The 16,771-nt window shown below is 39.1% G+C and overlaps 1 protein-coding gene across 1 annotated transcript; it reads right to left on the reverse strand.

Moving 5' to 3' along the window:
- Positions 1–2,991: 2,991 nt before the first annotated feature.
- On the reverse strand, positions 2,992–16,290 carry LOC149301232 (cell cycle control protein 50B-like). Its single transcript, XM_089484615.1, has 7 exons — positions 16,078–16,290; positions 11,329–11,433; positions 10,507–10,614; positions 5,591–5,681; positions 4,342–4,485; positions 3,358–3,561; positions 2,992–3,176 (listed from the first exon to the last, which is right to left on the reverse strand). The coding sequence occupies exons 1-7, from the start codon at positions 16,288–16,290 to the stop codon at positions 2,992–2,994; spliced, it is 1,050 nt and encodes a 349-aa protein (XP_089340741.1).
- Between the last annotated feature and the right edge of the window lie 481 nt (positions 16,291–16,771).

The raw sequence follows: 16,771 nt of genomic DNA on the forward strand, positions 1-16,771 counted from the left end.
TAGCCTCTCCTAAGCTACAGAAAAGTTTTCTATGTGGTCATCATTACCAGCTGCAAGTTTTTATCATGTATGTACTGACAATGAAAGGGCCAAAGATGACATCAATCAAAATAAAGTGCAGTTAGGCATTAAAGAAGGTTTTAATTCATTGTGTTATAGCAACCTTCTGTATCTATAAACCTGAAGGCTAAGGCTACCATTGTGGTCAGTTGTGACATCTTGGGTCTTTCCTTGCTGAAATCACCACACTGAGTTGATTCTTTTTGGTAATGCAAATCATGATCTTTGCTGCATAGATTTTTAATAGTAATGTGCCATTCTATTGTGTACCACAGACGTAGTGAAGCTAGTGAGCTTTTTTCCACAATAAAGTATAAAACCATGTTGAACAATAGATGACACAAATAAAAATTCATTTACGTTAGAAAAATAAAACCTTTATTAACATTTTAAATAGATTTTACTTTGTATTAAACAACTTCTTTACTACTCCATCTTCTTTTCCTAATATTCCCCTCTATTCTTAATGCCAGACTGGCACATCCCATTTTCCCTACCCCTATAATAACCACCGGCCCCTATAATACCATTTCCCAACTTTTTTCATGAGAGGGTGACATTCCATGGTGTCCAGGAATCCGTTAGTAGCAGCTGCACTTCTGTCACGTGGGCTGGTGAAAGAAGCATTGTCCAAGACATCTTGGTATGCTGAAGGGGACATACCAAGTGTCAGGGCTCAGGTAAACAGGTCGGTTAGAAGCCCAGTTGCAAGGGATACCAGAGGCTCTGTTTGTACCCCAGGATACATATTGACAGGTAGGAAAGTACAGACAGACAAAAAGGAAAACACCAACGGCTGGATATTATTTTAAAACAGTCTGTATTGGATTAAGTAGACAGGTAACTGGAACACGGATCTGGTCTTGACTGGCAATATGGCAGAAAAAGCCCTCGCACGGGGCACAGACAAGCCGAGTCAGAGTCAGAATCGGAATCCAGGAGCAGCGTCAGAACAAGTTGGGTCAATACCAGGAGATCACGATTAGGAGCCAAATCAGGAGCCAAGAGCAAGGTCAGGATAAGCCAGGTCAAAATGGGAACAGCACAGGGCCAGAAAGCAGAGAATCAGCAAAGCTAAATACACAATGCAAAAGCCCAGACTGAAGGGCAGAGTGGGTGTATAAGAGCAGGGCTACACTAAGGTAACGTGGCTCAGCTAAAATTAGTAGTGGGTGCTCCAGAGGGAGCAGTGGCCACTAGTGGCTGCAGATAGGCATGGCAGTAGGTATCAATATTACATAGTCCAGGCAGGCAGGGTGGAATCCTAACACTAAGACATTTTGGACAATGCTATGCTTCCAACTTTGTTTACAAAGTCAATGCAGCTGCATTATATATTTTAAAAGGACAATTTTAGTTTTAAACTAAACTGCAGCTAATGTGGCTGCTCCGGTGATGTTCCAAAGTAAAAGGTTCTTAAAACACACTAGGAGATGGGTCACTGAAGAGCTAGCATTTACAAAACCATGAAGAATAGCACAACTGAGACTCCTCAATTAAGGTATAAGGATCAGGAGAGGTATCGTTACCATATATTAAGATTTAACAAAGCGCCCCAACAAATATAGGAGGGATACAAATAAAATAAACTCAGACACTTACAAAGCTGTAGGCAAAAACAAATGAATATGCATCCAACTTGCAAACAAAGAGGTTTCAATAAGCACATAAAGCACAATGTGGAGTCAGTTGTTACTATAAACGTACATGTAGCACATACATATCCATTGTGTATTAACACACATACAAAGCTGTGCAAAGTTTTTAGGCAGGTGTAAAAAAAAAAAATGCTGTAAAATAAAAACACTTCAAAAATTACATGTTAATAGCTTTTTTTTAATCATTTAACAAAATAACATAGTCATTTAGGGTGAGAAAGAAAAAAGACTTGGGTCCATCCATCCTTCTACCTATCTTTCTTGCTTTTGATCATAGAGCCCTGTCCAGGTCAGAAGGGCTCTTTCAGAACAATTTTGAACTGGCACAAGGAGACAAGAATAAGTAGCCACAGGGGTTGCCCAGGCGCCCTAGAAGGATGTAGTTCTGTCACAGCATCTATGGTCCTCAACATTGCCGTTTCTTTGTGCTTCTCCAGAGTTTGGGCAGAACATCTGGAAATCCCTTGTCGGCCTTGAAATTTGTGCCTTGGAGAGACCTTCCTGAAGCAGTATAATTACCTTGTGTCTTGTTGCTGTGGTGTGGTGTCATGGTGTATGACTTGACATTAAAGTCTTCAGCAACCTCACCCTGTTAGTCAGCTTGGCTGTTCACCCAGTTAATTATTCTGTGTCAACTTACATATAACATTGATAATTAGCACCTGTTTAGTATAATTGCTTAATCATACACCTAACTGCATTCCTACAAAATTCCTGAGTTTGCGCAAGTGTACATAGAAGAATTGATAGTGTTTTAAATGTAAAGGGTGGTCACATATTGATTTGATATTTGTCTTATTTGCATTTTGTTAAATGATAAAAAATATACTATTAGCATGTCTATTTTTGAAAGCATTCTTAATTTACAGCATGTTTTCCCACCTCCCTAAAACTTTTTCATAGTACTGAATATATATTTAAATGTATGAATCATGCAAATAATGTTAGTTGTGATTCTTATTGTTTGTACAGTGCTCAGACATCATCAATGCTTTGCCTCAATTTTATTGTAATAAATATCGGTGGGAAAAGAGAATATAAAAGATAAGAATGAAAAAGATATTCACAAACACCACCACAGTGCTATGGCTAGAGGAAGAAACAAACATATCTTAGCTTTCGTAATTAAAAATTAAATAAATCTGGGATTTCCCCATATTCCCCTTGGCAAAATAACATTTGCCTGATAAATTTTAATTCCATCTCACTAGGGTAAATTAGGTAAAGTTTTTGTTTTTTTTCCATTTTAAGAAGGCATCTTGTGTCCATAATGTCAGATATCATCATCAGCCCTTTCTTGATACTTGATGAATACTATTAGCATTATAAATCCCAACAAAGTACACAATGACCCAAACACAAGATAAGCAATGCCAAGAAATGGGTTTTTCCCTCCCATCCAGGAGACACTGCTGAACACAACCTTCTTGCGCCCTTCAAAACTTAAAACAGGAAAATCTGAAGAGAAGTTAAGGTTTTGAACAATACATGAAAATGGTTATAATGCCTTTTTTAGTTAGCTGCCTCCAACCAATTTAGCAGTTTTGGCATATAGTGTCCAAATTACAGACATATTCACTTTTTTGTACATTTTTTTTGTTAGTCATTTGTCATCTTATATTAGGCAAAAAAAGGATACTGTAAACGATCTTTAGCAAATACTGCCCCACAGGAAGTCCTTCTGTGAAATTTCCACTCTCAATTCTACGATACAATTTGCGAAAAGTTGGCAAAGCAGCTGTACGCATCCAAACAATGAAATCCTCGTTGATAAAGCCATTGTTAAATGGGTCGTCAGACAGGTTGAAAACTGGGTTTGACCAGTTCAAAGGCTTTGCAGTACCTGTGGTGAAAGAGCATATAGGACAATATATAATCACATATACACACACACACACACACACATTTCAATAAATGTCAGCGGTCTATGAGCAAATCCTTCACTATGTTTTAGACAAAAACAGGACACACACTCTTAAAGCATCTTAAAATACCTATGTCGTCATCCGTGCACATGCCTGTACTCATGCTCATAACTCCTAGGAATTAAATCATAAGAAACAGAGATGCTGCGTAAACCACCATTGACATGTACGGTATTTAAATGTAGGATCAGTAAAACATCTGTAAGTCATGTAAAATGTCCAATCTCTGGACCACAGACCACTTTAGATAAGTAATATGCACATAGTTGTGTCTAAATCAAACCTTTGTGATCATCATTTATCATCAGGCTACCCATTGTTCTCTGTTGTTGTGAAGGGGCAGGACGATCAAAACATCGCTGACCAGCAGCAGAGACATATTTACACGATTCAGGCCTAGGGCAACTCCTTCAGCTGCCCCTCTGCAGCTGGCAGGGAGACTGGATCCCACCTCCCTAAGCCAGAATAAGTCACTAATGGAAAGCAGGGCTTCACCTAGACACTCTGGTCTACCCCAGAGGGGTATCAGGCATGTCTATTTGGTACCATAATTCATGCTTTCATGTATTAATATGGACACATATTTCTGATTCATAATTCAAATATACTCATTGCAGTAGGACTCACAGCACGTTTGCATGAAATTGGTTGGTGTGCTTGGTGTTTAACATACAGCTTATACAAATCTTCATAATTACCTCTAAAAACATTGCTTATGTTTTCGTTGCCGTTGGTTGGATTCCGAAATTTTATATTGTAATCTGTCCACCAAGAGATACCTTTTACAACTAACGGAACTTCAATATATGTCCCATCGTCATTGTAGTACAAGGTAAAAACATCTGGTATTGAAAAAAATGTGGGTAGCACCAAGATTAATCATTTGCAATGTCACGTTTGCAGGGAAAAAAGTAACATTTCAGATAATGCCCAGTTGGAATTCTTAGGTCTATATACAATAAATCATTTTTTCCATGTTCAGTTAAATGTTAGCATATCAAATATTATTCTCTCTTTTGAGACGAAGAGGTGCAAGAGGTGGTTTTAAACTGCTGGTTCACCCAAAGATATTTGTGTTAACAGCTTTCTAAGAGATGTGAACGGTTTCAATGTGCGCACACACACACACACACACACACACACACACACATATATACCCTATATGCTCCCATAGAGTATCGCATTCGCATGGGTGTGTAACAAACACCATACACGCTAGCACCACACATACACGCACACAGACACACTGAAAAACACCATACTTACATAACTTTGGACACTAATACTATGAACATGTGGAATTGTATATTAAAGTGGATGGCTGAGGGTCACGAGAGTAGTACTGAGTGAATCTCTGTTTCTTGGCATTTATTGTGTCAAGTCAGTAAGCAGCTATGTCCATTGAATGTGTGTTTGTTGATTGTTTGCGAGAAAGCTTGCAGGGTAGGTGCAAACCCACCCTATATAAGCATTCACTCTGTATTATTCAACAGACTACAATTTGGCTCTTGCAGAGCTCTGTAGTTTACCTTGACTGCCATTGTATTTAAGGTAAACACTTCTCAAATTATACCTGCCTCCATATCAGTCAAGAATACCACATACACACTGACTGGCACTACAATACTGTAGACATACTGACTCTGGCACTATACATATACATACACTACACTACTCCCACTCTCACCTTGTAGAGACCAGCCACGCAGCTATTTTCTGCCATCATAAATGCAGCACCCTATGATTTCCTGTGGGTGTACTGCGAGTCGAGTGGCGTGAGGCACCCACTACACCACGGCCCCACAGGAACGCATAGTGTGCCGGATTTATGATGGCAGGTCTGCAAACCCCCGGGTGCCAGGAAGTGGTTTCTAGTCACCATGGTGACCTGGTGGGGTTTGGCCCAACCGTACATCTGTAGGTCATTTATCATTTCAAATCACTTACCATTAAACATGCTATTAGCAACAGCACCACATGGAGCATATGGCTTATGTTCTGAATTCCACTGATATGGTGCACAATAATTTGAAGGGTTCTGTAAGGGAGGTAGAGGTTAACTGCAAGAGTAGGCAACAAATATTGTGTTGATGTAATTTGATTTTATGTGTTAGCACTTAAGACGTCTGAATAGATGTTTTAGTATTGTAAAAGTTCGCTATATATATCTTGAGAGAAAATTTGTGACCAAAAAAAAAAAAAAAAAAAAAGGACAGTTTAAACGCCAAGAAGCCAATTACAGTTCTACTCAATAAAGGACAGCTTTCACTTCACAGTCATGGACCACAAGACATATAGAGTAATGGAACAAATATACCACACATAATCACAACATTGCATACTCTATATCATTGGTGATCTTTTTTCCTTAAACTGGACCTAAGCTGAAATATCACATATTTAAGAGGGAAAAGTCACCATCACAGCCGTTAGCACAAGCTAATTCACTTACTAAAGCTGTCCACAGCTTGTGCTTTTTGTATGCAGATCAGTAGAATTGTTTGAGATATGTAATCCTTTTAATGCCAACTTCATATCACATACAAGGTTGACAATGCTTTTAGCCAAATATGGCTGCTTGTTATCATGGGGATTAAAGTCGCACCATGTCAGCTGAATGATGGGAGTTTAGCCCTGCAAAGCGGGTTCACCATAAAGGTTGACATACCTGTGGATATATAAATATATTTATTATTATTTATATAATTACGGTATATATAATAAATATATTTTATTATTTTTTGGTTTGTTTCATTAGCATGATTATTGAACTTAACCCCGTTCCTATTGGTGCCTAAACTGTAATGCTAAAGAAAACCCTAGCTCCCTAAATAGAATAAATAAAAAACAGCCAAAAACAAAAATGGAGAGTGGACTATTTTTTTGCGCTAGTGATCATCTATGGCTGGTTTTGATCACTGTTGCAGATAAACCTGGGCAGCCAAGTGATTGTAAAATTACTTTCTCGGTATAAAGTAATGGAGAAACCAAAAGCCTGATTAATTTCATAAACCAGATTCATCTGAGCCACGCTAAGGAGATCATGATCATCATCATTGTCTCTTCAAATCTTTTGCAGAAACTTAGCGGTATATGGAGGAAATGTTCGCTAGCGGAAAAAGCCAGCTGTGGGATAAGGTCTCTATTCCGATTAAGTCGCCTTCTAGCCATCAAATCAATTCCTGAGTTTACATATAGTCTAAATTTCAGAACAGCTAGAGGAACTGAAGGCTGAAAGCTTTGGAATTGCAAAGTAATTTTCCACAAATCCATCACGTTAGCCATAGACTGCTGACAAGCCACCTTTTTCTTTGCTAGAAGCCTTTTAAGGCTAGGTTTCCACTTGGGTATTTTTCCTGCGTATTTTCTTGATGAAAAACGCCAGGAAAACTGCCACTGCATTTTCCTGCGTTTTGGTGTTTTTTCTGGCATTTTAGCCTTTCTGTGGAAATTGCTTTTTTGACCTTAGGCAGTTGTGCCAGCCTTTACAAGTTAGAATTGTTACCCAGGTAAAAGGGATTAGGATAAATGGCAAGTATCTGCCCCCTCCTGATGTCATTTCCTTGGTAGAGTTCGCTTTTCTGTGGTTTGTAAGGCATAGCTTTATTCCGGATGTCTGCTACTCTAGGAAGATTGTCCCCAAATGATGGTGCAAATTGCAAGGGATACTTACTAGTTGTATAAGCTTGGACACATCAAAGACAATTCTGGGTGCCATGCTGCTAATAAATTACAGTGTACAAGCAGATACAAGTTTTACCACAGTACTAGGAAAATTGCAGCTCTTCCTCTTCCTGGGTCCTGCCCCTTTTTTGTAACTGTGGAAAAAAACACCATAAAAAACGCCATAAAAAACCCACATGGCGTTTTCATGGCGTTTTTCTCTCCCATAGACTTCTATTGGAGAAAAACGCCAAGATTTCCTTCCAAAAAAAACGCCAGTGTCAACATGCTGCGATTTTGAAAAACTGCCACAGAGCCCCAAAAAGCAGTAAAACGCCAAAGAGAAAAATGCCAAGCGGATATGGCATTGTGCGATTTCATATTGAAGAACAGCTAACATCTGGCCGCAGCGTTTTTTTTACTAATAAAACGCCGTGTGGCTGAATTGGCGTTATTATGGGCGTTTTTGCAAAGAATACCCAGGTGGAAACCTAGCCTAAGGAAGATTTTTCAGCTTGGCATTACCTTCAGTGGACACGATCTAAAGCATAAGTCAGATGCCACATATAACCCCTCAATGCACTAGTCTGGCAAGGATGCCAGTGCATGTGTGTGCACAAGTCTTGTGGCGTTATGGGCATACAATCTTTACAAATTGCACTTTTATCCATGCCAATAAAGGAGAAGCCGCATCAACAACATTAAAAAAAAAAAAAAAACAATATGGGTAGTGAGGAATATTAAAGTTAACCAGCACCTGAAGGCTGGTCGGTGTTTACCCTTTCACACCTTATACCCCCATTCACATGTTGGCTTAGAGCCTGGCCTTCTTTTGACACAGATCCTTCATTATTAGCAGGACAGAGAAAAGAAAAAAAAAAATTCAGATGCAATTTTAAAAAAGGCAAATCTTTTAAAGGAGAGGGTGAGAAGGAGCTTTTGAACAAGAGCACCATGCAAAAGTATTAGGTGTGATAAATGATGAAAAAAAATAAACAAGATGAAGAGTGAGTGAGCAGAAGAAATCTAAATCAATATTTCGTGTTGCCATCCTTCGCCTTCCAGGTATACTTGAACAAAGCCAGGGATTTTGTAGGCATATAATTAGGTGTATGATTAAACATTTATACCAAACAGGTGCTAATGATCATCAATTTAATATGCAGGTTGAAACAGAACCGTTAATTTCAAGACCAGACAGGTCCAAGTGTGGTCGGTCAAGAAAACTTTGGAAGATGAACGACACATCAAATTGCCAAGGGAAGTAAGCATGAAGATGTCCAGGAGTGCCATCAGCTCACCATTGGCAGAAAATGGTGTATTCCTGATACTGTCTGGAGAAATCTAGTCAGAAGTGTGATCAGATGTTTTTATGGAAGACTCACAACCAAAAAAATACCTCCAACATGGAAAGCACAGGAACTTGAGCACAGAAAAATTGCAGCAGGTTCACTGGACCGATGAATCAACATTTTAAATATTTATCAGCAGCTAAGGCAGTTTGTTAGCCCAAGGGCTGGAGGTATAAGAATTAGTGTTTGCAGGCATCAGTGAAACATGGTGCAAGTTTGGGGCTGCAAAATTAATTCTGGTCTCCCCAATGCTGAGAAGTACAGGTGCGGTGGCTTAACTACAGGGGTCACATCTGTCATAACTGTGATGGGACAACCACTTGTTCCCGTCTCCTTTTACCGGTTCAAAATGTTTAAAACATATCAGGGTCACTTTACGTCACCAGGGAAAAGAAAAAATGTCGGTGCGCTAAGCTAGTCTCAGGCTCAAATAATACAAATGTATAATATAAGGCCTACCAAACAGTGTGAGCATGCTGCAAATACAGTGTGTTGGCTGTACAATGTATACAAAAAACAAAATACTGTCTGCGCTTCTCACCCTAATAAAGTTGGCAACAAATATATAAACATAATATAAATGAGAGGTTTTGGTTATATGAATTGGCCAAAGCATAATTAAGCTCACCCGCCACGTCAAGGCACACTCTCAATAGGGTGAGATCCTACTCTCACCTCCTACATAGTGGGCACACAAAGCAGTTTATACTGCTACCAAAACCTTATTAATGAGTTGGGGGAGGTGCAATTAAACCTCCTCCCATTTAACCCCTGGACAGCAAGCTGCAACCAGACTGATGGGGAGCCAACAACCTCAATTATGTGCAAACAGGGAAAAGAAAAAATGTCGGTGCGCTAAGCTAGTCTCAGGCTCAAATAATACAAATGTATAATATAAGGCCTACCAAACAGTGTGAGCATGCTGCAAATACAGTGTGTTGGCTGTACAATGTATACAAAAAACAAAATACTGTCTGCGCTTCTCACCCTAATAAAGTTGGCAACAAATATATAAACATAATATAAATGAGAGGTTTTGGTTATATGAATTGGCCAAAGCATAATTAAGCTCACCCCCCAAGTCAAGGCACACTCTCAAACATTACGTCACCCTATGGTGAAACGGAGGCTGCTTGCACATTGTAAGTGCACATTGTACATTGCACATTGTAATTTGTGTTAGTGTGTTGGCATTTGTGTGCCAGAATGTATGTTGGAAGGTGTGGGGGCTGGGAGGAAGGTACACACCATCTATTTGAGGGTACCGACAAGCTGGGGGAAACAGGCTGTTTGGGGGTTAGGATGGCACCGATAAGCTGCTTGGGGCAAAGATGGCACTGTGGGACACCTTGCTTGGTTAAAGTGGGGCCCCCCCATGCAACTTTACATCCCTGTACAAGGGAAAACCTATCCATAGTGCAACACCATCAGGGAGGCATCTGAGTGACCCCAAACATACAGCCAAAGTCATTAAGAACTATCTTCAGAATAAAAAAAAGTGATGGTATGGCCCCACAGAGTCTGTCTAGGATTACATGAAGAGAGAGAAGCAACTAAGGCTGCCTAAATCCACAAAAGAACTGTGGTTAGTTCTGCAAGATGTTTGGAACAACCTACCAGCTGCGTCTCTTAAAAAACGGTGTAAGAATTGATGCAGTTTTGAAGGCAAAGGGTGGTCACCCCAAATATTGATTTAATTTAGATTTTGTTCACTCACTTTACATTTTGTTAAATAATAAAAATAAACTATTAACATGTGCCTAAAAGTTTTGAACAGAACTGTAAATATTAATAGTAATAATGAAATACAAGCTTAACGTTTGAAATGATGACTACTGAGAAACATACCTCTAGACTGTCGAGGAATCCACTTAGCTGTTTGTCATCTCTAGAGGTCATATAACGGAAGTGGTTCTGGTAGAAATTTGATAGCTCATAATACATAAAAACAGGTCCCTAAATGATAAAAAGAAACAAAAACATCACCGATTCATTATTAAAGAAAACACACAAATATTTTTACATGCACAAAACCCCTCGTGCTGACTGTTTAAGAGAGGTCACGGTTGCCTATCATTGAGTATCATTCTAAAGAGGAGCCAATTTTTTTTTTAATCTAATACAGGTTTGTCTGTATGCTTTACCTAATGGATAGCTTTGTCAGTCTGTCAATTCTAGTTGTTGTACCTTTTGAATGTATGTATTGTAAGAAGTGCTGCTTAAATTGTTGACGATATATAAAGAAGAGAATTATAATAATAGTAAATAATGGGATTGTGGCATTTACCACCCCACCCCCTACTTTTTTGCTGGTTCAACCTTCAAACCTAACCAACAAAATATTGGTTCTCCAAAATTGTAGAGTCAATAATATTAAACGGGGGTTTCATATAAACGTTCTAATGCAAAATTTCGGAGGTGGTCACCATATCAGATAATTTAGGAGCCCAGAGATTAAAGCACACTTTTCTAAAAACAATGTATTATAATCCTAGCATTCTATGCGTTTGTGCCAGATTTGTTTCTAGTTCATCAATTTCTGCCATGTCCTTGTTAGATCTGCACCAAAAAATAGTTGAAAATAATGAATGCAAAATAACATCAATTTCCTATATTCCAAGCATTTGTAGTTTAAGACAGTGTGATCCACAATACGAAAACCATGTTTACCTGGAAGAACTCTGTGATGTTAAAGGTGATATTGCAATTGCAAGGGCTTGAGCCACTGGCACATTCATAACAATTATCTCCTGCCTGGGCACCAGTGTAGTCATACTACAAAAAATAAAATAAATGTGGGTTATGAATAAAGAACATTTTTTTTTTATTTTTTATTTCTTAACATTCCATTGTAGATACAGATTGTAGCCAGTTACATCATCATATTGATAATAAATTTCAAAAATGTTACTTTCTATCTTGTATATCTGTCTACATTCAAACATGTATCTTGCCGCTGGTAAGGGTATCGGCGGGCGAAACAATGCTAACCTGAGCCGGGAGAAAGATGGAGAGAGCCTATAAGGAATTCCTTGCAGTCTCTCTCCGCATCTAGTTCTGTTTGTTATTTGACCAAGGGGCCCATATTTTTTCGTAAAGAAAAAAAAAAGAAATGTTTCTCCATTCTGTGTTGGTAATTTATTTATGTTATAATGTTACTCCAGTCCACTGGCCCTTGTTGTTTCTAACCTCTGGCTATGCATATCTTAATTGCAAGTAAGATATTAATGCTTAGGTCTCTTTAAGTTTATAGGGTAGATCTATATGGAAAAGAAACATTAACGGTGAGAATCTCTTGCAATAATTTATCTGTCTTTTGCTTAAGGGTTGTAAGTTTTTCACACCCCCACCAAATATGAAACATAGTCCCCTTTTAATTGGAACATCTCCAACACGTGTCAGGCATTGTTTTAAACATTTTATGAAGTTTTGCGATGTACCAGCGATGTAAAATTTTAAAATATAGTTCCTGATGACTAATGCAATGAATTGCTTTCCTTGTAGAGGACCATGTTGTATACCAGATCTCGTTTAATAGTTTTTCCTAGATCAAGTTCCCATTTTACTATAGAACTCAATTTCTCTAAAATTCTCTCTTTATAGAATACATGTGTAATTTTTGCTATAGGTTTGGTCTTATGGTTTGCTTCTATTAGTCTATTGCTGTGGATGGAGCCACTTGATTTAAATTTAAGTAGCTCTTAAATAACAACTTTTCTTTATTTATTAAACTATATTTAAATTGAAGATCCTCAAATCCCATTAGGCGGTCAGAAGTCATCCTATCCATCAATCTTTTTATTCCGGAGTCAGCCCAAGATTTAAAGTTTAGATCTTTAATTTCTAATTGTATAACTTCCAACGGAGTAAAGGATGCAATGGAATTATCTGAAGTAAATCTTTTTCTAATTTTAGAAAATGTTTTGAGAATTCCTAACACAATGGGGTTTACAATGTTCAGATTTTTTAAATTTGTCTGGGGATAACCAGTGTAGCATTAGAGGTTCTATATTATTACAAGACCACTTTTCGTATTTGTACCATCTTAAGTTCCTGTCTTTCTTTGTTTCCATAGCATACAAATGGACAAACATACAAGATTCATAGAGTTCTATCAGGTTGGGATCATTTAATACATCATATTTCATCTGTCTTTTCAATATATGCAGAGGAATTCTAGATTTTTTTGTCATGCCATACAAATTCTCAGAAGATTTTGTCCAATTTTTGCATGATGAAAGTTGGAACTTAAGTGAATTGTTCTAAATAAATATATCAATTTTGGTATTATATAAGCCTTCAGCACATTTATTCTTCCCAACCATGATAGTTCGATTTTAGCCCATTCTGTAAGTTGTGGCTTCATGTCATTAGCAAGACCTAAGTAGTTACTATTTATAATTCCATTAAAATCTGTTGACAGTTTAATGCCAAGATATTCTATGTAACTTTCCCCCCAGTCAAAGGCTAAATTATCTTTTAAATATCTTAATTGATCCGTGACGTACTACGGAATAACATGTGTAATGCAAGATTGCAAATCAGCAGATCTCTTGGGGCATCCACAAATCTTTGGTCTTTTGATTTATTAATTCTTGTTATGCAGGGCCCGGGGTAGTACAGGGTGCTGAACCCACGTAGCAGAGACAGAGCAGCGAACTCTCGAGGTAGAAGAAACACAGATCGCTAAATCCAGTCCAAGGTCGGGGCAGGTGGCACAGAATCAAAGTCCAGGATATCTGAGGTCAAGGCAGGCAGCACAGGATTAAGGTCAAAAAGCAAGCCAAGTTTCGGTACACGGTAGACACAGGAACAAACGTAAAGCGAAATAACTAGAGCAAACGACAGTGTGACTCTTTGAACGGGCACTGCAATAATGGGACTGAAGGTTTAAATAAGAACAAGGGCGGGAAAACAAACAACCAATCAAAACGTGTATGATGTCATCGCGACTGACACAAGCGAATAGCGTTGTCGTGCACGTCATACCATAGGCGTGCAGTGTCTGTGTGTGCTACACACCTGAGCGTCGCGGACGTGCCACATTGACACACATGTTCGAGGGCGAGCGCCGCGGCAACTCACTCATTTACTGCGTGACTGCCATGGGCGTGGGGCACAGCACTGTTTTTTTTTTGTTTGTTTTGTTTTCTATTTTGAGATCTTTCACACAATCATTACTTTACATTGTGTGCATGCCGTGGGCGTGCCTCGACGGCTCGCACAGTGCTGTGCGTCTGCCATGGGCGTGCCGCACAGCACTGTTTTTTTTTTTTGTTTTCTATTTTAAGAGATTTTTCACACAATCATTAACTGCTTATCTTCTCATAGTGAAGGTAAAGTAGAAAAAGAAATGAATAAAAAACAATTTACTCAGCTTGAGTTTAACCACTTCTCCGCGTTCTCTGTAAACCACGATGACATCCTGGACATGCAGCCTCGATCGTGCAGAGTCCTTCTGCATCCCAACAGTGTGCCTGAACTCCAGCATCGGCCTTGGCCTCTCAGATTCCCCCTCCCAACACAGACGTGGGACATAACGCTTCACGTACCTAAGCCATCATGCACCCCCCAAGGTAGTCACTTTACTGATCGATGCAAACTCATTGCAGGCTTTTGGCCAAATAAAGAGCAATTATGTTGCAAAGTCATAAATGTGGAGACAAATTATCAGGAATACTGTGGGTCTTTTTGTGTGTGTATATATATATATATATTGACTTCCCAGAGAAAGCGTACGAACGCTTTCCCTGAGAAAGCATACGAACACTCGTTGGATCCTAAGGCACAGGGGCAGCAAGCTTTCAGACCCCAGTGGCCCTTGCATCCCAGCCTGCAATATCTAAGATGTCAGATTTGGCCCAGAGCTCATGCTCAGCTGAGTTCCCCACCATCCCATCCCAGACTCATGTTCCCATCGCTGCCAAAAAAGGCAGACTTCAGTGTGATGATTGTAGACATAAAGCAGGCCCTTCTGAGACAAAGTGACCATGTTGAGAGCAGATTTGGCAGGGATGAATCACCACCTGGAGACCATGGAGACAGCAACATCACAAACACAATGGCAGCTTAAGGAACTCAAGCTTCTCATATGCCAACCAGGCAAAAAGCAGACTCTGGCCCAAGACAGCTCTTGAATGATAATGCTGGAAATGGAATACCATATTGTTCTCAGCACAATGACTGTGTATGGGCTCTATGGTATTTTAACCCTATATTGATGTGACTTAACACTCCTGCTGCCACAAACACCATATGGCCACCCTGTTGAACCTCTGCAATATGCTTCAGGCGTGCGTGTATATATATATATATATATATATATATATATATATATACACACACACACACACACACACACATACATACTATTAATTCATTTTTTTCTTCTATTGCTCCTTATGTTCTGCGTGTTGGAGGCTATTCTGCATATAAAACTCTCACAAGTACTCTGAAGGCGTCGGTAGTTACAGCCACATCTTGTGTGTTGATGTTGTGAGGCAGGTGATGGACCCCATGTCTCATTTTGCTGTGGGTGTGATGCTCCTTCACCTGACATCTTACTTGCTTTCCAAGTATAAACTTTCACTAAGTATTTGTGGAATGCTGCAAAATGTCTGGTACTTTGCTTTTGAAAGGAGAGGCACCCCCTTTGCTCTGGGACTGTAGAAGAGATTAGGTCCATGGAAGAATAAATACATTTGTGACCATTGAGAACGTGGTGGCTCTCCTGGGCTCTCAGGCTGGGGTGGAGGCATGATTCCTGGACACGCGCATATCACCCTTAATATCTCTCCTTTTTTTTAATTTGTTTTTGGGTCTTTTTTGCCAAATGTCACTGCTAGCTCCAGTGTAATGTGGCAAAGTGGCTCTTACAAGGAGGGGGTGGAATGCGTGTGCATTAGGATGCAACAAACGCACCAAATGTCTTTCTTCCCACACAACAGTCCCACTTCAGGCAGCAATACTCCATTTACTTTTCTAGAAGCTCCAAAGTTATAAAACATCTTGTGAAAGTACAGGAGATCAAATAAACAGTTTGTATGTAGAGCACATGTGAGAAAGGTATATAAATCATCAGGAAATTAATAACTTCCTTCATATACACATGAAATAAGAATTAATGAAGGGTAGAAAAGACACAGGCTGGGCACAGAGCATATGAAGCAGCTCAGGCGGTACCAAGTAATGTAAATTATTTATGGTTTTGAGTGTAAGAACCTGGATTTTAAATAGAGGATTTGTATGGACACTACTGCCAAACATGTGAGAGAACATGGTGGCAGCACCTTCCACCAGTTAGTACCATATTCAACACAGCGAATCAGCTAGTAATATCTTAGTTCTAAAGTTAAATTTACTTTTGCAGTGACAAACAGTTGTATGTGACAAACGAAAAGTGAAGCAATGTATGCTTACCTCACATTCTTTGATACGATCGGAGGTATATAATAATCCAATTCCAATTGCTATAAAAGACAATCCTGCAAGAATGAAAAAGGGAAGAACAAGACTAGCCGATAGCAGCGGCTGCCAAGCTGGGAGTCTCTGTTGAGTGAATGCAGTGTTGTCAGGTCTTTGAGATGGGAGAGGTTCATGTTTGTTGGGGAACTCTTTTGACGTTACGTTCATTTCCCAAACATCACTACAGATAGAGAAGAAAGAAAGTTTAGTCAAGTCTATACCTCCATATTATCGTTTTATCCTTAATGACAATAAAAATGCTTAGCACCACTCAGCATTTTCTTAAAAGCTACAGATGCTAGCATGTTATATAAGAGGGTATGCAGAGAAGTGGATCAGGACATCTTTCGAGGTACCTGCTATAGCGACCAGGAACCCCAATGCATAACGGAGGAAGGATGTACGTATAAAGAGCTGTGTAATACGTTGGTGCTTAATAAATAAAGGATAATAATAATAATCTATGTTACAGGTGCACATCCAGACAAAACTGGTATGTATACACGTCAACGAGACAAACAGCTGCAGGACCATGGAGCTGCCACGCCTTTTGGAAAGTGTGAAACTGGCTGAAGTTGTACTAGTTCTTTAAATATATTAACACAAAAGAGGGGTAATGTACACATTGGACACTTTAACCCTTTTTAAA

Source organism: Sceloporus occidentalis, unplaced genomic scaffold (assembly GCF_023333645.1).
Source record: "Sceloporus occidentalis isolate IW3139 unplaced genomic scaffold, rSceOcc1.0.p SCAF_22, whole genome shotgun sequence".
Taxonomy (NCBI): Eukaryota; Metazoa; Chordata; class Lepidosauria; order Squamata; family Phrynosomatidae; genus Sceloporus; species Sceloporus occidentalis.

Bases quoted from the DNA above. Each gene is read 5' to 3' on its own strand.
- LOC149301232 (XM_089484615.1), bottom strand. From the start codon at position 16,290: ATGAACGTAACGTCAAAAGAGTTCCCCAACAAACATGAACCTCTCCCA. The intron at 11,434-16,077 runs GTAAGCATACAT...TATTTTTTGTAG, and splicing joins ATCGTATCAAAGAATGTGAG to TATGACTACACTGGTGCCCA. The intron at 3,562-4,341 runs GTAATTATGAAG...CTTTCACCACAG, and splicing joins CATAAGCAATGTTTTTAGAG to GTACTGCAAAGCCTTTGAAC.